Source organism: Nansenia antarctica, assembly GCF_963989245.1.
Source record: "Nansenia antarctica genome assembly, chromosome: 7".
Taxonomy (NCBI): Eukaryota; Metazoa; Chordata; class Actinopteri; order Argentiniformes; family Microstomatidae; genus Nansenia; species Nansenia antarctica.
In genome coordinates this window covers 50,446,402-50,466,571 of record NC_137677.1, presented here as the reverse complement: position 1 = coordinate 50,466,571, position 20,170 = coordinate 50,446,402, and the positions used below count along the sequence as shown (strand labels likewise).

At 47.8% G+C, this 20,170-nt stretch overlaps 3 protein-coding genes across 4 annotated transcripts in view; 2 read left to right on the top strand and 1 right to left on the bottom strand.

Moving 5' to 3' along the window:
• Positions 1-5,550, top strand: part of cmss1 (cms1 ribosomal small subunit homolog) — a 46,642-nt gene extending 41,092 nt beyond the window's left edge. For both annotated transcript variants that reach the window (XM_080536130.1, XM_080536129.1), the window contains exons 5-10: positions 207-266; positions 433-535; positions 662-722; positions 3,949-4,036; positions 4,714-4,802; positions 5,177-5,550. In XM_080536130.1, the coding sequence (XP_080392256.1) occupies positions 207-266; positions 433-535; positions 662-722; positions 3,949-4,036; positions 4,714-4,802; positions 5,177-5,260 (485 nt within the window). In that variant the 3' untranslated portion in view covers positions 5,261-5,550. The remainder of the gene's footprint in view (positions 1-206; positions 267-432; positions 536-661; positions 723-3,948; positions 4,037-4,713; positions 4,803-5,176) is intronic.
• Positions 5,551-5,781: 231 nt separating this feature from the next.
• On the top strand, positions 5,782-9,773 carry tmem30c (transmembrane protein 30C). The gene is made up of 7 exons (XM_080536092.1): positions 5,782-6,341; positions 6,965-7,081; positions 7,187-7,294; positions 7,695-7,785; positions 8,130-8,282; positions 8,407-8,619; positions 8,806-9,773. Exons 1-7 carry the CDS (start codon positions 6,144-6,146, stop codon positions 8,991-8,993), a joined length of 1,068 nt encoding a protein of 355 aa, XP_080392218.1. The 5' UTR covers positions 5,782-6,143; the 3' UTR covers positions 8,994-9,773.
• Positions 9,774-12,300: 2,527 nt separating this feature from the next.
• dcbld2 (discoidin, CUB and LCCL domain containing 2) overlaps positions 12,301-20,170 on the bottom strand; it is a gene marked incomplete at both ends in the record, with an annotated part of 17,389 nt that continues 9,519 nt past the window's right edge. Inside the window, 10 exons of the mRNA XM_080536871.1 lie at positions 12,301-12,734; positions 15,211-15,345; positions 15,482-15,531; positions 15,674-15,767; positions 16,178-16,315; positions 16,742-16,883; positions 18,368-18,492; positions 18,635-18,850; positions 19,109-19,149; positions 19,341-19,474. Coding sequence (XP_080392997.1) covers positions 12,301-12,734; positions 15,211-15,345; positions 15,482-15,531; positions 15,674-15,767; positions 16,178-16,315; positions 16,742-16,883; positions 18,368-18,492; positions 18,635-18,850; positions 19,109-19,149; positions 19,341-19,474 — 1,509 coding nt within the window. The remainder of the gene's footprint in view (positions 12,735-15,210; positions 15,346-15,481; positions 15,532-15,673; positions 15,768-16,177; positions 16,316-16,741; positions 16,884-18,367; positions 18,493-18,634; positions 18,851-19,108; positions 19,150-19,340; positions 19,475-20,170) is intronic.

Genomic DNA, 20,170 nt, shown 5'->3' with positions numbered 1-20,170 from the left:
CGAGGATGCGTATCGGCGTTTTGTGACAGAACTTTAACACTTTCATTCATAAAATTCATAGAAAAAACTAGACACACCACTGCTTTGACATTGTGTTTTGAACATGTGCATGTCTAATATTCTCTCTCCCTCTTCTCTCTGATCTTTGGTCCTGTGGCTTATGTCTGAACTGATATGGCTCTCTCTCTCTCTCTCTGGTCATCTAGACTCATGTTTCCTGTCCAGTAATGATCTGACACACAGCCTCTCCTCCTACCTGAAAGAGAGTGAGTACTGTAGCCTACATCATGTATTCATGTACCATAGTTCAGTCTCATTTTTGACAAGGAACTCTCTCAAAAGACCCCAATAAAATGAATGCTCTTTTATTTGATGACTTTTGATTTGATGTCCTTGTCCATGTCACAGTATGTTGTTGGTTTTTTTGCTCAGTTTGTCCTAAATGGGCCAAGGTCCAAAAGCAGCATACAGAGAAGAGTTCTGTGGTCCTGCTCATCGTCTGCACCTCCGCTCTCAGAACCATTGACCTCATCAAGTGAGTGACCGCTCAGATCTGTTCATGTGCTACATAATACCAGACATTCTGACATGCAGCAGGAACTGGTTCCCAATAACATGCTGTGTGTGTGTGTGTGTGTGTGTGTGTGTGTGTCTCATCCAGGCATCTGACCACCTTCAAGGGAGAGGCCAAGGTCCTGAAACTGTTTGCAAAGCACATCAAGGTAAGAGAATGGAGAATTAATTATCGTGTGTGTGTATTATCTACATGCAGTGGTGCAAACTTGTCACCTTTAGGTGAAATTCGCAGTTTTTACCTCAAAATAGGTGACCTACATGAATCATGCAGATCTGCAACAAAAAATTATTTTGGGGGGGGGGGGTCTACATCTAATCTCATCCAAGTCACATGATGCCCAAGCTAACATCTTCCTGTCTGCAAAACTCTGCTGCAGTTGAAATAAAACGTCTTAAAAAGGTCATAAGATGGAAGTAGAAACATAAGAAGTAATAAAATAAAATAACATAGAAGTTATTTCTGTCGCGATAACTTCTCAACAGGATTTTACAGGGTTCGTTCAAACTATCGTAATTCTTGAACTATATGTGCAATCGAAAAAAATCCAACAGTTTCTGAAAGCACAGAAGTTGCACTCTAGCCATTTAGGGTTATTATGGTAGTTCACCAAAAAAACAAATGCACTGACCTCAAAGTGACGTGGAATGATTTGAAGAGAAGCTGTATTTTAGCGGTGTTTTATACTTTAGTGAGTTTCTGTACATATATGTTTGTGATTGTGAAATGTCACAAAGACCATCTAGGCTAGGGTAACCAATCCACCTAAAAGTTTAATCGATAACGACGATGTAAGTGACGAAGGACTGATTTCTTCTTCTGAACCAGGGTATGGAGGTTAGTTCTAGAGAATTTACCTGATAGAACATCGACATGCTAGAAACACATAACTACACATAATTAGATGATCATTATAAGTATTTAGTGATCGTTAAACTGTTGTTTATTATATTGAGCGGGTCCTTTATAACTTCAAGTTTCGTGTTATGAAAAAAACGAGTCCGCGAGTGGTTTGCCCTAGGCTGCGTTCGTAAATTCGCTCTGGAAATCTGATCAGCAGTCATGGAATGCCTCTTGTCCAATCAAATTACTTGGTCCATTTATTGCGCAGAGCGAATTTACGAACGCTGCCCGAGACTGTATTACGTCCCCCTTTACCTCGCTTTTACCCTGCTGCTACGCTGCTTCTATAACATCAGGATCAGACACAGTGCGAGACTTTCAAAATGAACCTTTTTAATGGCTTCTGTGTGCTTTAGACTTGCGTAGAATCGATTTTATTTTTATTTTAAAAGTCAGACCGGAAAATGTATTATTGTCGCCAGACCCACTGCGTGGGAATACGACGCGTGCGGATGAGAGACAACATATAAAACAAAACTTATCGCACACTTATTGCTCGTGTGACATTGGTTAAGCTGCGCCCAAAACCCCGATATTTTGCCACGTGAAATGATAAGACAAGAGGCCACGATACGATAATCGCCGTAGGAGGCGATTCGACTGTAGGCATGTGAAGTTAGAATTTCTTCAAACTTGCAGTGGTAGCAACGGTGTGTGTGGTTTTGTAAATATAGTGTGTGTGTGTGTGTGTGTGTGTGTGTGTGTGTGTGTGTGTGTGTGTGTGTGTGCCTGTGCCTGTGCCATATCTCAGTATGTAGGCTATGCAGTGTAAGTGAGTGTAAGTAAGTGTGTGAGTTTATTCTGTTATTTATGCTATTATATCTAGTAATGTGTTGAGAAGCAATGGAAATGAATCAAGAAATTGATAGAGTAGGCTAACTTACATTATCATTGTTCTATATGCAACAGAACAGATCACCCAGCATTGCTAATGAAAAGAATCAACGAATGTGAGTCTAATACCAATACTTGCTCAATAGGTCTTAAAATCTATTAAAAGTGGTCTTATAAATAGGGTTGGGTACCGTAAATCGGTACCGGTATATACCGGTTACTTTACAAATTGCAAAGGAGATTTCGGTACCTCATTTCGGTACTTTTCTATCTCGCCCCCTGGTGTCCGGTGTCATGCAACAGTCAACTGGTGACTCGTGACATCACATCGCCTGTTAAATTTCCACTCAGTGAAAGCAGCGAGTACGGAAGGATAACGAGAAGGTTGCTAATAGCAACTTCCGCTAGCGGGTTGGCGTAACGCGACGCTCGACTTATGGGTGCGTTCCGTAAACTCGTTCTGGAATTCTGATCACCACTCGTGGAATGCCTTCTGTCCAATCAAATGACTTGCTCCCTTTATGACGTCGGGCCCAGTGTGCGCTGCGACGCTCTCAGAGCGAGTTTACGAACGCAAGCCTTTGATTGGACAGTGCACTCCAGGATTCGACGCGTCTGTTGATGACGTTGTGCGGATGTGTGGCTGCGTCTCTGCGAGGTGGACAACATGATCGGGGATCTCTTGATATTCGGGTACTGTGTCAGATCATGTATATATATTATCCTTATCCTACTACTGTGTCTGAAAAATCAATTGTCATGTCATCATGGATCAGAGAGGGGGAGGGGAGTAGTAGTAGCTGAGCGGCAACAGAGTTTGGATTTTGACGAGGTGGAGGGCTCCAGTTCATCAGAGATATAATATTTCCTCTCTGTCTTCTTGGTTCTGGGGGCTATGCAGGCCTCTTCACTAGATCCCTTTTCTAAGAATATTCTGATGTCCTTGAGGGGCTGCCGAGCAAGTGTGTACTCGTATTCGACATCAGTACCAACGATAGGCACCCCCAGCTTATTGGAGTCCCCTAGGCTCAGGAGTTTTATTTTCATTTATTTTAATTTGAGTGTATATTTAACTAAATATATATTGTGCCTCAGCAATAAAAAAGTGAAAAGCTGTTTAATGTTGTCGACCGTGTTATTATTATATATATATGTCATTTGTAAAAATCAAAAGTACCGAATTAAGTACCGTTTTGGTACCGGTACCGTTTTTAAAGGTACCGGTACCGGATAAAACCCAAACGATACCCAACCCTACTTCTAAAGGTCTTAAATGTAACTGCAGGAACTGCATAATTATTTTGAGAGCAGGTTGCTTACACTATGTATTTTGTGTTTTGAATTTTGTGGCTGTTTTTAGATTTGTTGTTGTACGGCGACCTTGAGTGCCATGAAAGGCGCCATATAAATAAAATGTATTATTATTATTATTATTATTAATTATGCGGGTGTTAAGGTCAGGGCCATCGCTACTTACACGCGCATCATTGTTAGACCACTGTTAATGATAGAGCTAACTATCTACGGGCAAAAAAAAAGTGTCACCTTTTTGGACCATCGCCAGTTTGCACCCCTGTACATGATCATGTGTACATGATGAGCTGCTCTCTGAACAGACGTGTGTCTTGTGCATCCAGGTAGAGGAGCAGGTGAAGCTGTTGCAAAAGCAGGTTACACACATCGGAGTGGGCACGCCAGGGCGGCTCAACGCCCTCATAGATAAAGGTATGTGGACGTGACGGTTCAAGGAGGCCCTTTCGAAAGCATCAAAGCGTGTGTCTTCATCTCTTGTGTGACCTATCTCTGACCCTGTCTGACCGGTGACCCTGTCTGACCTGTGACCCTGTCTGACCTGTGACCCTGTCTGACCTGTGACCCTGTCTGACCTGTGACCCTGTCTGACCTCTGACCCTGTCTGACCTCTGACCCTGTCTGACCTCTGACCCTGTCTGGTCTCTGACCCTGTCTGGTCTCTGGCCCAGTCTGACCTCTGACCCTGTCTGGTCTCTGACCTCTGGCCCTGTCTGACCTCTGGCCCTGTCTGACCTCTGACCCTGTCTGGTCTCTGGCCCAGTCTGACCTCTGACCCTGTCTGGTCTCTGACCCTGTCTGACCTCTGACCCTGTCTGACCTGTCACCCTATCTGACCTCTGGCCCTGTCTGACCTGTGACCCTGTCTGACCTCTGACCCTGTCTGACCTCTGACCCTGTCTGGTCTCTGACCCTGTCTGGTCTCTGACCCTGTCTGGTCTCTGACCCTGTCTGACCTGTGACCCTGTCTGACCTGTGACCCTGTCTGACCTCTGACCCTGTCTGACCTCTGACCCTGTCTGATCTCTGACCCTGTCTGACCTGTGACCCTGTCTGACCTCTGACCCTGTCTGGTCTCTGCGCTCTCCTAGAGGGGTTGAACCTGCCGCCCTTGCGGTACCTGGTGCTGGACTGGAACTGGAGGGACCTTAAGCAACGCAGGATGGTGGATGTTCCTGAGGTGAGCCGCTGCCCCCTGCTGGTCAAAACAGAGAGTTACACTGGCATGACAATACAGGGCATCACACTGGACTGTTAGAACACGGCTGTGTTCTCCTCAGGATTCCTCAAATCTTGTCCAAATATTCTTGAATGCAAAGTAGAGTTTCTAGGAGAAAGGATACCCAATGTAGAATATTCGGACATAGACATAGTAGTAGTACATGTAGTAGCATACGTTTGAGAAGTCTTCGTCATTTCGTTATAGCCATGCCATGGCATTAAATAGTTTGTAATAATTATATATTATTATATAATTCTTTGCAAATATTTTGGATCCAAATATGCATCATTACCCTTTTTATTGACTGGCATATGTGGGTTTTTCTCGTTCAGGTCAAAGGAGACTTAATGAAGCTGCTGGATACTGGTGTCTTCAAAGGATGTAGGGAAGGCAATGTCAAAGTTGGACTGTTCTAATCTCCCACTCGCACATACAAAACCTCTCTGTTATACCTATACACTTCCCTCTGGTTAAGAAGTTGTACCACATTCAAGTCAAGTCGCCATTGCCCCCCCCCCCCCCCAACCAGTACAGCCTCCACAACTGACGCCTCTCCTCCTCATCCTGTTTTTGTACCTTCTCTCTGCGTGAAACTTGTATCGGTGTTGTTTTCTATTTTAAGTGAGCGTGTCTGATATTGTTTTGTGTGTGTGTGTTGGTAAAAACATGATCTCCCTGTGAGATGGTTTGAATAAACCCACCCTGAATGAAACCGGCATCCTTCTGTTTGTTTATCCTGACCAGAGGAAGTCCCTCCCACTGGGTTTGTGAGGTCATGAGTTTACTCACCCAGTAGGAAGTCACATTTATCATAACATCCTGTGATGCGTTCTAAAACAGGGAGGAGGCAGAAACAGACAAGTGGTTCAGGGCAAAACATTTTGTTATGCTTGTATTAGAGAAGTACTGAAAATGAACCGTAGAGCTACTTGAGTCTTTCACTGATAGACTGAAAAGTGTGTGCTTCTGTAGGAGGGAGGTGAGTGAGGACAAAACGCAGAGAAGAACTGCATAGAGAGAACCAGAAAGGGGAACTAGAACAGCAGAGGATACTGGTTAATGATTAACGGCTAGCAGCCAGTCTCAAAGGTCTCCCCCGCCCTGCAAGGCCTGCTGGGAAAAATCTCTTGGCAGGCAGGGCAGCGAGAGTAGGAGAGGAAACGCTAATAGAGATAATAACTGCTGGGAAAACAACACCGGAAGAGAAGAGACGAAACCTTGTCGCTTGCTGCTCGGCTAGTTGGTTCTCTGGCTGTCTGACGCTCGTGTCCCTCTCCCTGCCCCATCTGGAGCTCTCTCATGGGGGAGACGAAGCCCAAACCAGGGCCCCTGGCCAAGAGGCCTGACAACTCAGCCTTTAAACAGCAGAGGCTACCTGCCTGGTCCCCCATGCTCACCGCACAGGCCGTCCTCCCATTCTTCTACTGTATGGCTGTGGTTTGTATGCTACTGGGAGTGGCGCTACTTCTTACCGTGCAGAATACACAGGAACTAAAGGTCAGTGTGTGTGTGTGTGGGGGGGGGGGAATTAGGGTTTTGTGGTTATTGTTCCTATTCAGCATATGACACTTTTAAATTGAAACCATGGGTTTCTTATCCCGAGAAATTATGCTTCTGAGGGAACGAAAGGGTGCTGCTACAGCGCATTCTATCTCTTTCACAAATACACACTGTGACTACAGTCCAAGGTATGACAAGGTAAAGGCCGCAAAGCTTATCAGGCCGTCAATACGAAGAGATAGAAGGGCGACGGAAGAACAATAAAAATCTGAGAAGGAGGAGTGGTTGATCGAGGAGGCTATGGTAGTCTTGTACCTCTGTAGCTGTGTGTCTTCACTATAAACCTGCCAAACACTGAGAGAGAAGAGAACATGTCACTATCATAGTTGTTGTAGGGCCCGTTGTCATATCAGAACTATCAGCTCACTGTAGGAATGCATGAACCTGTCCCGGTTTCAGTGTTAAAGCAAGTGTTGACTAGAAATAGGGTTATTTGAACTTAAGTTCAGTACAGTTATATTGACGAAATGTAGTTGTATTTTGTTGTATGTTGAGGTTTGATTGCACCTCTCTTTGTATTCCTCAGTATCCATCACTCTCTCCCTCCCTCCCCTTCACAGGTGGACTATACACAGGGAGGTCTGTGTGACGCGTGCTTTGAGATGCGTAAAAACAGCAGCCATGCGCACGAGCCCTGCGACTGTAATGTCAGCTTCCCCGTCGAAAACACTTTCAAGGTACAGGGGCTTGGGGCTGATCTGGAAATGATGCTTTTACCAGGTTCTGTGGCCATGCTACTTTAGAGGCGTTGCTGACGATGCGTTTCCTTTTTCCTGTCCCAGGGTGACGTGTTCTTCTACTACGGCCTGGTCAACTTCCACCAGAACCTACGGCGCTACATGGACTCCAGGGATGACGCGCAGCTGGTTGGAAGGAAGAAGAACCTGAAGGTGGCTACAGAATGGATTTTCAATAACAAATATTTGTTCGTCTTGTGTCTATACAGTATGTATACATAGTTGGTATATATCTATTCTGTACATAGTCTATCTAAAGTACTTAAAAAAAAAAAAAATATATATATATATATACAGGTATATATGATTTATTTTTCCTCTTACTTTATGCCAGTTTACTGTTCAAATGGCTGACCCATCAACCTCCTCTCTCTCTCTCTCTTCCTCCCGCTCTCTCTCTCTCTCACTCATCGCTCTCTCTTCCTCCCTCGCTCTCTCTCTCTCTCTCTCTCTCTTCCTCCCTCTCTCTCTCTCTCTCTCTCTCTTCCTCGCTCTCTCTCTCTCTCTCTCTCTCTTCCTCCCGCTCTCTCTCTTACTCAATCGCTCTCTCTAGGAGCCGAGTAGCTACTGTGAGCCCTTCAATGTGGACAAGAATGGACTCCCTATTGCCCCCTGTGGTGCTGTGGCCAACAGCATGTTCAATGGTAATGTACCTCACCATTCACACTCTCACCACTCACTCTCACCACTCACTCTCACTGGCTGGCTAGCTGTCTGGCTGGCTGACTGACTGGCTGGATAGCTGGCTGACTGACTGGCTGGATAGCTGGCTGATTGACTGGCTGGATAGCTGGCTGGCTGGCTGGCTGGCTGGCTGGCTGGCAGACTGACTGGCTGGCAGACTGACTGACTGGCTGGATAGCTGTCTGGCTGGCTGGCTGGCTGACTGACTGACTGACTGGCTGGCTAGCTGTCTGGCTGGATAGCTGGCTGGCTGGCAGGCTGACTGACTGGCTGACCGACTGATGATGTCATTTTGTTTTCCCAGACTCCTTCACTCTGTTCTACCACCCTGCTGACGGGACAGTAGTCTCGGTTCCTCTGTTCAGGAAGGGCCTGACTTGGTACACAGACAAGAACGTCAAGTTCCGCAACCCACAGGCGGAGAACAAGACTCAGACTCTCGCACAGGTGTTTGAAGGTATGCGTGTCTGAACTCACCCACTGTGTGTGTGTGTGTGTGTGTGTTTGCGTGCGTGTGCGGTACAATCAAATTCTCTCTTAAATGGTAGCGGCCGCTAATACTATTGTCTTGTGTTTGTCAGGCACGGCTCCGCCCTTGTACTGGCAGAAGCCTGTGTACGACCTGGCCCCCGGTGACCCCAACAACAACGGCTTCATCAACGAGGATCTGATCGTGTGGATGAGGGAGGCAGCGTTCCCCAACTTTAAGAAGCTGTACGGGGTGCTGGACCGCTCCTCAGAGCCCTTCAGAGACGGGCTACCAGCAGGGAACTACAGCGTCCACATCACCTACAGTATCCTTTAACACTGAACACCCACCCTCAGTTGTTCCGTTTGTTTTGTGTGGAAAAAACAGCAAGAGATAGAAGGCTTTCTATAAATAAGCAGACTTCTAAGTCTCAGTGCTCTATGTTTAGATAAAAATAAAAGGTTTGTTAGATGTCTATTTTTTGCCTTGACCCCACCCCCCCCCCGTCCAGACTTCCCTGTGCAGTACTTCCGCGGCAGAAAGCATGTGGTGCTCTCCACGGTCACCTGGTTCGGAGGTCAGAACCGCTTCCTTCCGGTGGCTTATCTGGTCACGAGCGGTCTCCTCCTGCTGGTCGCCCTGGTCCTAACCGCTGTGTGGTGGAAGTTTGGCAAGAACGGGAAGAACATGGAGGAATGAACGGTGTAAGAAATGGAGGGGTGTGAAAGAGTGAGGAGGAAGAGACAGCAGGAACTGTGAGCACTGACTGAGTGGAGGGGTGAGTGGGAAAACAACTGCATTTGTTAGGATGAATTGGATGATGATATCAGGAACATGAGAGCGAGCAGGGGATTCAGGAACATGGATGATGTCAAGAACATGGAGGCTATGATTGTTGAAACGAAAACAGTAAATGGATCAGTGCTGTTCATCTGGGGCAAATGCCAGATCATAAATAGAAATGATCGAAACTGATGAATTATTCCAGCTGGATATTTGGAATAACAGAAATGATAACATTTGAGGATTCATGGAGGGCTACAATGTATATTCTATTGACTGAGATTATATTCCATGAAAATTAGATGGAAAAGCTAGACCTTGCCTCTGGGACTTATCTAATTCTAACCCCCCAAACTGTATTAAAGATGTGTATCCTCCTACATGTTTTAGGTACGGTTAAATGAATGCAGTAAAGTACTTGAGATTAAGCATATGTGAGCTGACTGTGAATACTTTTTTTTAATTCCTACATTTGACCATGTGGGGGCAGTAGTGATATTTGTATAAAAAGCAGACAGGTTGTCATAGAAAATAAGATGATTCTCTCATTGTTTTTAGTTATATTTCAGTGATTAATAGTAGATTGCCTCTCAACTCTTGAAATATCAAGCAATTAAAAATAAAAAGATTAATTCAGGGACAAATAAAAAATATTTTGTACAATTTGTACTTTACTGTAAACCTTAATGTATGTGTGGTGGCTAATGTTATCTTTGAAATAAAAAAGATATACTTTTTAAAAAGTCTTTATTTCTCTTTGTACATTCTGTGGACTCACAGAAACACACACAGTGACCAGGGAACACACTGAAGCACCAGGTCAGTGACTGACCTATGATCAGTCTTTCCTGCTGAAGATCTAAACGTTAACAGTTATCCCCTGATCTAGGGTTAGTGTCGGGGTGCGTACACCGATGCTCTCTTTCCAGCATCCATAGATGCACACAGATACACGGCTCGTCTCAATAGTCTCCAGATGCTTGCTCTCCTCATTTCCTTTCCTTTATCTGCACTGATGGGAGAGCTGGATTGGTGAACGCTAATTACCTGGTGCTAAGATGCAACCATCATAATGTTTCACCTCTCCTATGTTTTCAAATCAGTCTAGATGAAGGAGAGGAGAGGAGGCATTTTCAGGGTATTGAGATTCACCCAGCGATAAAAAGACACAGACACAGCTACTCACACCAAAATACAAGGAAGCCAATACCCACTCAATAAAATCACAGATGCATTGATGACAAGATCAATTATACAGTAGAGACGATGACCAAGACACACACTTTAAGACAGCAATGCAGACACAACGTACATATACACTCATGCTGGAATCCCACGTATTTCCGTGGACCTCAGAATGCTGACTGGTCACTAGTATTAATGTTCCCTCTCTGTACCGTCTTCACTAGGATGTGTGACCAACTAACAGCTCGTATAAGAGTTTCAGCTCCTATAATCTTCATGACTGGGGTGTGCAACTAGACTACGGTAGTGTAAGTCAGGCTAGACCACGGCCTCTAGCAAACAGAGGTGATAAAAGCCTCCTTGTTTCTGTGTGAATGACCAGACAGCGGCCATATTCGCATGCACAGGTGAATGGTGCCTCATTACAAAACCAAGGCAACATTTGGTCTCACATAGAAACAAACACATACCCTACTGTTTGGGTAGCCTCTTTAAGTTTGTGACATTGGATTGTGCCTCTTCAAGTCACTGGGTCGTACATCTTCAGTATCTGGCAGTGTATGAAACCGATCAGGCAAACACAATGGCACCTAGAAGTCGTGGTGCAGAGGTCCTTTTCTGACATGTCACTAACGAGTGTCACGTGAGGCAGCGTGTCCATGACAACAGTGTAACCATGAAAACAGTGCAACCATAATTCTTTGATATTTCACGTCAGAAGCGGATTGGTCATCTTTTTAGATAGTGGTTGGGAATGAGCTTTTTTTTGTGAGTGTCCTTTTCAGCAGGATTCAAAAGGAAAAATAAATAAAAATCAATCATTTGAGAAACTTAACACAGGTTGTTGTTTTTTTAGGTTGATTTCACTAGATTATGTACAATGTGATTAACTTTTAGGAGAGAGAGAGGTGAATAAAAAAAATAAAAAAAGATCTAGCTGAAATAATTCCTAAAATAATTGTGTACGTACCATAACACAGAGGAGATTCCTCTTCCAAACAGTCTAAAGTGGTATAGTCTCTTCATAGGCACTGATCTGAAAACACCCAACTAGTAAAAGCAATATGGCCAATGCCTAAACATACCAGGGGATTATGCCACCACTTCCCCTAGTGTAGTGATAGTCTTTTAGATCAGCACAGATGAGAAACAAGGTAACAAAGAGAGGATTGCCACTATAAATGACTCAACTGAGATCAACCTCCACAGATCTACCAGATCTACCATGTTGGCCAGATCAGATAGTTGGATTCAGTGGCACCTGACTTGTCAAGTGTGTCTTCTACCGTCGATGTGGACCAGGACATCGACAGGGAGCATGGTCCAGATCCAGGCTGGTACCGGTGGGAGTATGTGCCCTCTGAACAAGCTGCCGAACCACTTAACATCAAATCCTGACTTAGAGAAATGTGTGTAACTAAAACTGTGGCGGTTTCACAAGCGGTTCTATGGGGAGGTTCGTGAACATACCGGTAAAGACGTACCAATGCCCTTACAGCATAGAGAGGGACATCTCCGTGATAGAAACGTTTCAGCTGTCGGTGAAATGTATTGCTTGGGGAACTATTACCGATCTGCACATTTCAGTACACGACAAATAAAGTTGAAGAAAAAAAAGAAAAAACTCACAGTTTGACAAAAACACAAAACTAAAATACACACAGAGGGGACGAAGCCTGGCTGAAACAGTAGTGTTTTCTCTCTCTCTCTTTCCTCTCCCCCCACCATGTCTCTCTCCCTCTCTCTCTCCCCCTCCCTCCCTCCCTCTCTCATGTGGACATTCATCTTTGTGGTTTCAGTGATAGGACTGGTATGGCACTATGCAAGAACACTCTGGCCATGAAGTTACAGGTAGACACACACACATACAGACATCTCCAAAGGAATCTAAAGCTACGGTAGTGTTCGTTCAAGATTCAACACCAGGGTCTTGAAGGGCTCCCAGAAGCACCCCTGCCCCTCCACCAGCCCCTCTCTCTCCGTCCCTGGGTGCTGTGGTTAAGGCTCTGTTCATCAAAGGCCCTCACCCCCCCCCCCTTCAGTTCTGCCCCACTGGCTTCTGGGAGCTGCTCTGAGGCACCTGGTAGGTCAGTTCCCCAGTGGGCGTGGCCTGTCCCGGCGTGCTCTTGGGCGTGTCGTACATCGACCTCCCCGACTGGCCGCTTTCTGTCCGTGCGAGCATGGAGGCAGGCCCCCCCCCGCGGCCCATGAAGCTGGAGACCGGCGCTGCGGTCGGCTGGCTCAGCGAGGAGCTCCCTGATAGGTGGCTGCCAATGTCAATCATGATGGGCGTGGCGTACTCGGCGCCCGAGGCGGGGAGTGGTTCGGCGTAAGCGTGGTAGATTTCCGTGGCCATGGGGGCGTCGTAGAGGTCGGGGTCAGTGTAGCCCGGGTCAGCCCCCTCCTCTGGTTTGAAGGTTGACCTCTGACCTAGGGATGTCACCCCGCCGCTTACCAGGGGCTGGGCGTACTCTACTGGGACATGGAGAGACATGAGACATTATAATGACACAGACATACTCTGATGGGACATGGAGACATGAGACATTATAATGACACAGACATACTCTGATGGGACATGGAGACATGAGACATTATAATGACACAGACATACTCTGATGGGACATGGAGACATGAGACATTATAATGACACAGACATACTCTACTGGTCTGGGACATGGAGAGACATGAGACATTAGAATGACAGACATACTCTGATGGGACATGGAGAGACATGAGACATTATAATGACACAGACATACTCTACTGAGTATGTAATAATATATACATGTAATAATAATACTCTAATAAACAGCCCATGGACACTATCTCTAACTCATTCACCACCAGCAAATGTAACCTATTTCTAACATTCTTTCAAACCAAAATTGACACAATACACAAGCAGTTGACTGCTGCCTCTCCCACCACCCTACCTGACCCCCATTCCAACCTCCCACGACCCCCAAGTCATCCTCTTACATCTTTCAGTCCAATCACTGCTTCCGTCCTATCCTCCACAGTCACCAGCATGAAGTCCTCAACCTGCGCCTTGGACCCCATTCCCTCCTCCCTAGTCAAGGCCTGTCTCCCCACACTCACCCCACTCATCACAAGCATAATTAACTCCTCCCAGTCGTCCGGCATTGTCCCCCCTGCCCTCAAGCTCGCTGCTATTACCCCCATACTTTAAAAAAAAACGGTCTCGACCCTGACACCCGGCCCATTTCCAATCTCACCTTCTTGTCCAAAATCCTTGAGAAAGTTGTTGCTGCCCAACTCAGATCCCACCGTGACTCCAATAACCTGTATGAACCATTCCAATCTGGCTTCCGTTCCAAACACAGCACTGAAACAGCACTACTAAAAAATCACCAACGACATACTCCTCTCTGCTGACTCTGGCCACCTCACCATCGTCATCCTCCTCGACCTCAGCGCCGCCTTTGACACCATCAACCATTCCATCCTCCTCACCCGTCTCCAACACATTGGCATAACCGGCACCGCCCTCTCCTGGTCAAGTCCTATCTCTCAGACAGACATCAATACATCTCAATAAATAACTGTAAATCCTCCACTGCTCCGGTCACCCACGGTGTCCCCCAGGGTTCAGTGCTAGGCCCCCTCCTCTTCATCCTGTACATCCTTCCCCTTGGACAGGTCCTCCTCCGCCGCCACGGCCTCCGCTTCCACTGCTATGCCGATGACACCCAACTCTACCTCTCCTCCAAAACCATCTCCCCTAACACCCACTCCACTCTCACTACCTGCCTCAGCGACATAAAATCATGGATGCAACTGATTTTCTGAAACTCAACTGCAATAAATCGGAAATCCTCATCATCGGCCCAAAGTCCCTCACCCGTTCCACCCAGACATTCTCACTTAACATCGATGGCTTCACCGTAACCCCCTCCAACCACGTCCGCAACCTCGGCATCATCTTTGACCCCACCTTCTCGTTCCTTCCCCATACCAACCAGGTCACTAAATCTGCTTTTTTCCACCTCAGGAACATTGCCCGCATCCGACCCTCCCTGTCCTTTTCCGCTGCTGAAACACTTTCATAACTTCCCGACTCGACTACTGCAACAGCATCATCTACGGTTTGCCTAATAACATCCTAAACAAATTCCAATACGTCCAGAACTCTGCTGCCCGCCTGCTCACCTCCACTCGCCGCCGTGACCACATCACCCCTGTCCTCCAAAACCTACACTGGCTCCCGGTCAAATTCAGGATCCAATTCAAAATCCTACTCACCACTTACAAAGCCATCAACAATCTGGCCCCCTCCTACCTTGCCGACCTCGTCCCCCTCCACACCCCCTCCCGTTGCCTCAGGTCTGACGACCAAACCACCCTCAAGACCACCAGGACCAAGCTCCGGACCTGGGGTGATAGGGCCTTTTCAGCCGCAGCCCCGTCCCTCTGGAACGCCCTCCCCAACCACGTTAGACAGGCCAACACCCTCCCAACATTTAAACAGGCCCTCAAAACCCACCTCTTCAAGCTTGCCTTCACCAGTTAACCCTCTCCCCCTCCCCTTCCCCTTCCCATGTGTCCCCAGCACTACCTTAATTAGGCACCTATACTTTCTTTTATTTCTTTTTTGTCTCTTTTTATTATTACTACTCGATCTTTTCAGTTTGTAAAGCGTCTTTGAGTGTCTAGAAAAGCGCTATATAAGTCTAATGTATTATTATTATTATTATTATTATTATTAATGAGGATGGAGAGACGTTAACACTGACACAGACATACTCTAATGAGACATGGAGAGACATGAGACATTATAACGACATACTTACAAACATCCGCATGAGACGGTGAAAGACAGGCGGGGTTTAGAGCTGGGAGGTTTATGGGTTGGGTCGTTCAGAGGTGAGGAGACAGGGTGTGTGTGTGTGTGTGTGTGTGTGTGTGTGTGTGTGTGTGTGTGTACCTGCAGGTTCTGCCTGTAGTCTGGGAGCCGCCCCTCTTCCCCTGAGCCGGCCCACCTCGCTGCTGCTGTAGCGTACTGACTCCTCCCCCTCCGTCATCTTCGTCGGCAGAAACTGTTTCATACTCTTCCACCAGTCTGGGATGGAGATACACACAGATGCAACACGACAGCATCAATAAACACTCATAGATACTTTCTTTTTATTTTATTTTTTTCACACACGCACACACACGCACACACACACACACACACACACACACACTGTGTTCACCTGTGCGGTCCCAGTGTGGGAGGTCATACGTCCCCTCTGAGCTCTGCTTCCTGTGGAGAGAGAGAGAGAGGGAGAGAGAGAGAGAACACGAAGGACAACATGTTATCACCCTATTCATAACCATATTCATTACCATATTCAAGAGTCATTTAAAAGACTGTTTATGCTGAAAAAAGCGTTGAGCGTCCTCACCTGTTCCTCCAGTGCCAGGCGCAGGCCACGGTCACGATGAGCACCGTCAGGATCATGACCAACACCGGCACCAACACCGCCGCCAGCGCCACATCTACGACCGCAACACAACCGCAAGAACACATGACCGCTACAGCACAACCACTGGAGAACAACCACCGTCACCGTCGGAAAGCTTATTTTTTTGTCTAACTCACATCGACCGTCCAAGCTTTAAAAGGAACAGACCCAGTAAACAAAGAGTCCAAAAGATGTCCTCAGGGAAGCCGGAATGCGGGTTCAGATGACGTCTTTCTAGGACGTCCAGATGACGATCTTTCTAGGACGTCCAGATGACGATCTTTCTAGGACATCCAGATGACGTCTTTAGGACGTCTTGACATCCTAAAGACGTCATCTGGATGTCCTAGAAAGACGTCATCTGAACCCACATTCCGGCTTCCCTGAGGACGTCTTTTGAATTATTTGTTTACTGGGGACCGTCCCTCTCCCTCCCTCTCTTACCGTTGCTGGTGTGGGGGGGCATGGTGGTGTTCCTGATGTCGGGGGCGTGGGTGGTCCTGTCGTACTGAGGAGGCGTGTCCGTGACCGCGGGGGGAGGAGGAGGCGGCCGAGGGGGGGGGTGGTATATCCGAGGCCTCGCTATATAGCCAAAGGGAGAGGAGACAGAGACAGAGCAGAGGAGGAGTGGAGAGGAGCAGAGAGGACGTGGTGGTAAAGCACAGTCCAGGTGTTAGAGGACGGCTCTACAGGCAGGATCTTCTACGGAATCTACTCTAGATATTACCGTATTCCGAGGTATTGGATCGGCCGGTCGGCTGGTAAGTAAGTGAGTAACCTCAGGTCAAAGGCCAGGGAGAAGAGATGTGTTTTAGCTAGTATTTTAAAAGCCTCAATGCTCTGGGTGGATCTGATGTGGAGGGGGAGACTATTCCAGAGCCTATCCCCTCTTGTTTTTTGTTTGGTCCTAGGGACCTTCAGAAGCAGTTGGTCAGCTGACCTAAGGGCTCTGGATGGAGTGTGGTGGCGCAATAGGTCAGCTAAGTACGGGCTGGTGGGATGACCTACCGAACTGGCATCCGAGCAGCTCCATCTTGAGGGCGATGCGCTGCTGCCACTGGGTGGGGCTGATCCTGACGAAGCGTGCCTCGATGGGCGGGATGAAGTTATTTCTCACTTCCTGCAGGTAGTTGGTGTTCCCTTGGAAGATCTGCCACAAAAAACAAAACAAAAACAAGAGTTCAACCCTCACAGCCAGAGAAGAATAAGACACTCAAAAAGTAGAACGTTTCTCTCGCCGAGCCTCGAGTTTAGAGGACACGGCGCTTCTTCGTGCTCCCGCTTAGTTTCGCTTTCGATACACCGATAGAGAAGAAGAAAGCATGAAGACACAGGCCAGAGCAGCGCCAACCCCATTCCCAATGACTAGTGGCTAACCAGAGACACTCAATCCATCTCCATCCATTTTTAATGCCCCTGCATCCTGCCTCGTGTCTATGACAGCACTTAGCCCTGACCGCCCCCGCCTCCTGTTTCCTGCCATAAAAAAAGAAAAAACAGCAACACCTTGGCCAATCCTCTTGTTGCCAAGGAAACCATGGGATCAGTTTACCCCCCTCACCACCCAGCCCTCTACTCCCATCCTCCCATTCTCTTGTGCGGTGAGACTCCACCATGTTCCACTGGTGCTGATGTGAAAGACCTGGCCACCATCTGGAACAAGGCCAGGGGAACAAGGCCAGAGGAACAAGGGAACAAGGCCAGAGGAACAAGGCCAGGGGAACAAGGCCAGAGGAACAAGGCCAGAGGAACAAGGCCAGGGGAACAAGGGAACAAGGCCAGGGAGGCCAGGGGAACAAGGCCAGAGGAACAAGGCCAGAGGTACAAGGCCAGAGGAACAGGGGAACACGGCCAGGGGTACAAGGGAACAAGGCCAGAGGAACAAGGGAACAAGGCCAGAGGAACAAGGGAACAAGGCCAGGGGAACAAGGGAACAAGGCCAGAGGAACAAGGGAACAAGGCCAGAGGAACAAGGGAACAAGGCCAGGGGAACAAGGGAACAAGGCCAGAGGAACAAGGAGAGAAGGAGGAGAGCAGGAGAGGAAAGGAGAGAATGAGGAGAGCAGGAGAGCAGGAGAGGAAAGGAGGAGAGCAGGAGAGGAAAGGAGAGAATGAGGAGAGCAGGAGAGGAAAGGAGAGAAGGAGGAGAGCAGGAGAGGGAAGGAGAGAAGGAGGAGAGCAGGAGAGGGAAGGAGGAGAGCAGGAGAGGAAAGGAGAGAAGGAGGAGAGCAGGAGAGGAAAGGAGAGAAGGAGGAGAGCAGGAGAGGAAAGGAGAGAAGGAGGAGAGCAGGAGAGGAAAGGAGGGAAGGAGGAGAGCAGGAGAGGAAAGGAGAGAATGAGGAGAGCAGGAGAGGAAAGGAGAGAAGGAGGAGAGCAGGAGAGGGAAGGAGAGAAGGAGGAGAGCAGGAGAGGGAAGGAGGAGAGCAGGAGAGGAAAGGAGAGAAGGAGAGGAAAGGAGAGAAGGAGGAGAGCAGGAGAGGAAAGGAGAGAAGGAGGAGAGCAGGAGAGGAAAGGAGAGAAGGAGGAGAGCAGGAGAGGAAAGGAGAGAAGGAGGAGAGCAGGAGAGGAAAGGAGGGAAGGAGGAGAGCAGGAGAGGGACTGAACACAGTGACTGGCTGGGACTAGTCCTATCACCTTGTCCTGTGTAGAGTTGGCCTCTCGATAGGCGCTCCAGAGCTGTCCGTCATGGCTGTACAGGACGCGATAGGCTGAGGTGTAGAACTGGTACTCCAGGAGGGTGGAGCCTGTGGTGGTGATGCCTGGGTGGTGTGAGAGGAGGAGGAAGAGGAAGATGATGATGATGATGTCATTAAGTAACAAGTGAAATGACACAAAAGCTGGGAGAGTAATCATGTGTGTGTGTGTGTGTGTGTGTGTGTGTGTGTGTGTGTGTGTGTGTACCTGTAATCCTCTTCTCCCTCTTCAGGTCCACCTGCAGCCACTGCTGCTGGTCGCTGTGAGCCGAGGCCCAAGGTAGCCCCGCCCTTTTAAGGCGGGCACCGGGTGGCCCCCACACGCTGGGTTGGCCAATCACATCACTCCATTCCCACACCGAGGAGGCGGTAAACTGGGAGTCCCTGACAACGCCTGATTCAAACCCCAGTGTCCCATAGCAACCTGAGGGACAAAAAGTAAAGAGAGAGAGAGAGAGAGAGAGAGAGAGAGAGAGAGAGAGAGAGAGAGAGAGAGAGAGAGAGAGAGAGAGAGAGAGAGAGAGAGAGACAGACAGACAGACAGACAGACAGAGAATATTTTCAAACCACTTAATTGTGTTGATATACCACCATATCAGAGCAGTACATATAGCCTCTTCTGTTCACATCAGAGGTGTGTGGCTGAGGTTACAGACAGAGTGTATCAAAGCTGCCAACTCACCACTGGTCTTGAAGGTAAACAGACTGTTGGACAAGGGGCCACTGAGAAGAGAGGGAAAAGGATGAACAGGGGAATAGGAGGAATACCATAGCACAAATGAATGGACATCCAACACACTAAAGACAGAGGAGAGGAAGATGAAAGGATAAAGGGGGCTGGGGAGGGAGGGAGGGAGGGAGGGAGGGAGGGAGGGAGGGAGGGAGGGAGGGAGGGGGTTACCAGTAGGACTTACCCAGTGGAGGAGACGTTGTTGGCCAGCGAGCCCTCGTAGTGGGGGATGCCCTTACTGCTGACCACGCTGATCTGACCCCCCACAGAGTTAGACACCACACCTGCATGGACCGCCGCCACACACACGGGAGACGACTGCAGGAGAGAGGGAGAGAGGGAGGGAGGGATGGGAGAGGTCTAATCACTTCAAATGCAGATAATTCAACATTTTAGCAACTTAATCCTGACCAGACATTTGAATGACTGGGTTTTAATAAAAAAAGGGGTTGAGAGGACTAGATGAGATGGATGAAGGGAGGGGGGGGGCAGAGAGAGAGAGAGAGAGAGAGAGAGAGAGAGAGAGAGAGAGCCTCTCTAACGCCTGACAGTGATCAGAGGGAACAGCCCTCAGCTCCAGTCTGGAGTAAAGATAAGGAGAGATGAGTCAGCATGATGTCACTTCCCCTCAGCGGGAACACTGTGGCATCATTGTCTGAGATTCAGGCTGAATTCCAAAACCAAAACCCTAGGCCCTTTTCCAAGAACCCCTTAAGTAGATATGAAAGGATCAGATATACATACATTATCTACTACGGCCTGGTTCCATTTCCCCTGCTAGCCCCTTCAGTACCAGAATGAATTGGGTGTAAACGACATAATCAAGGCCAAATACCTCCTTTCATGCATATGCAAGCAGACGCATACATCATGCATCATCTTTATCGGAAGCTAACACTAACACACACACACACACACACACACACACACCATCAAAACCATGTTTTCCTATCTGATGCTAAAACACACACACACACACACACAACCATGTTTCCCTATATTAAGCTAACACAT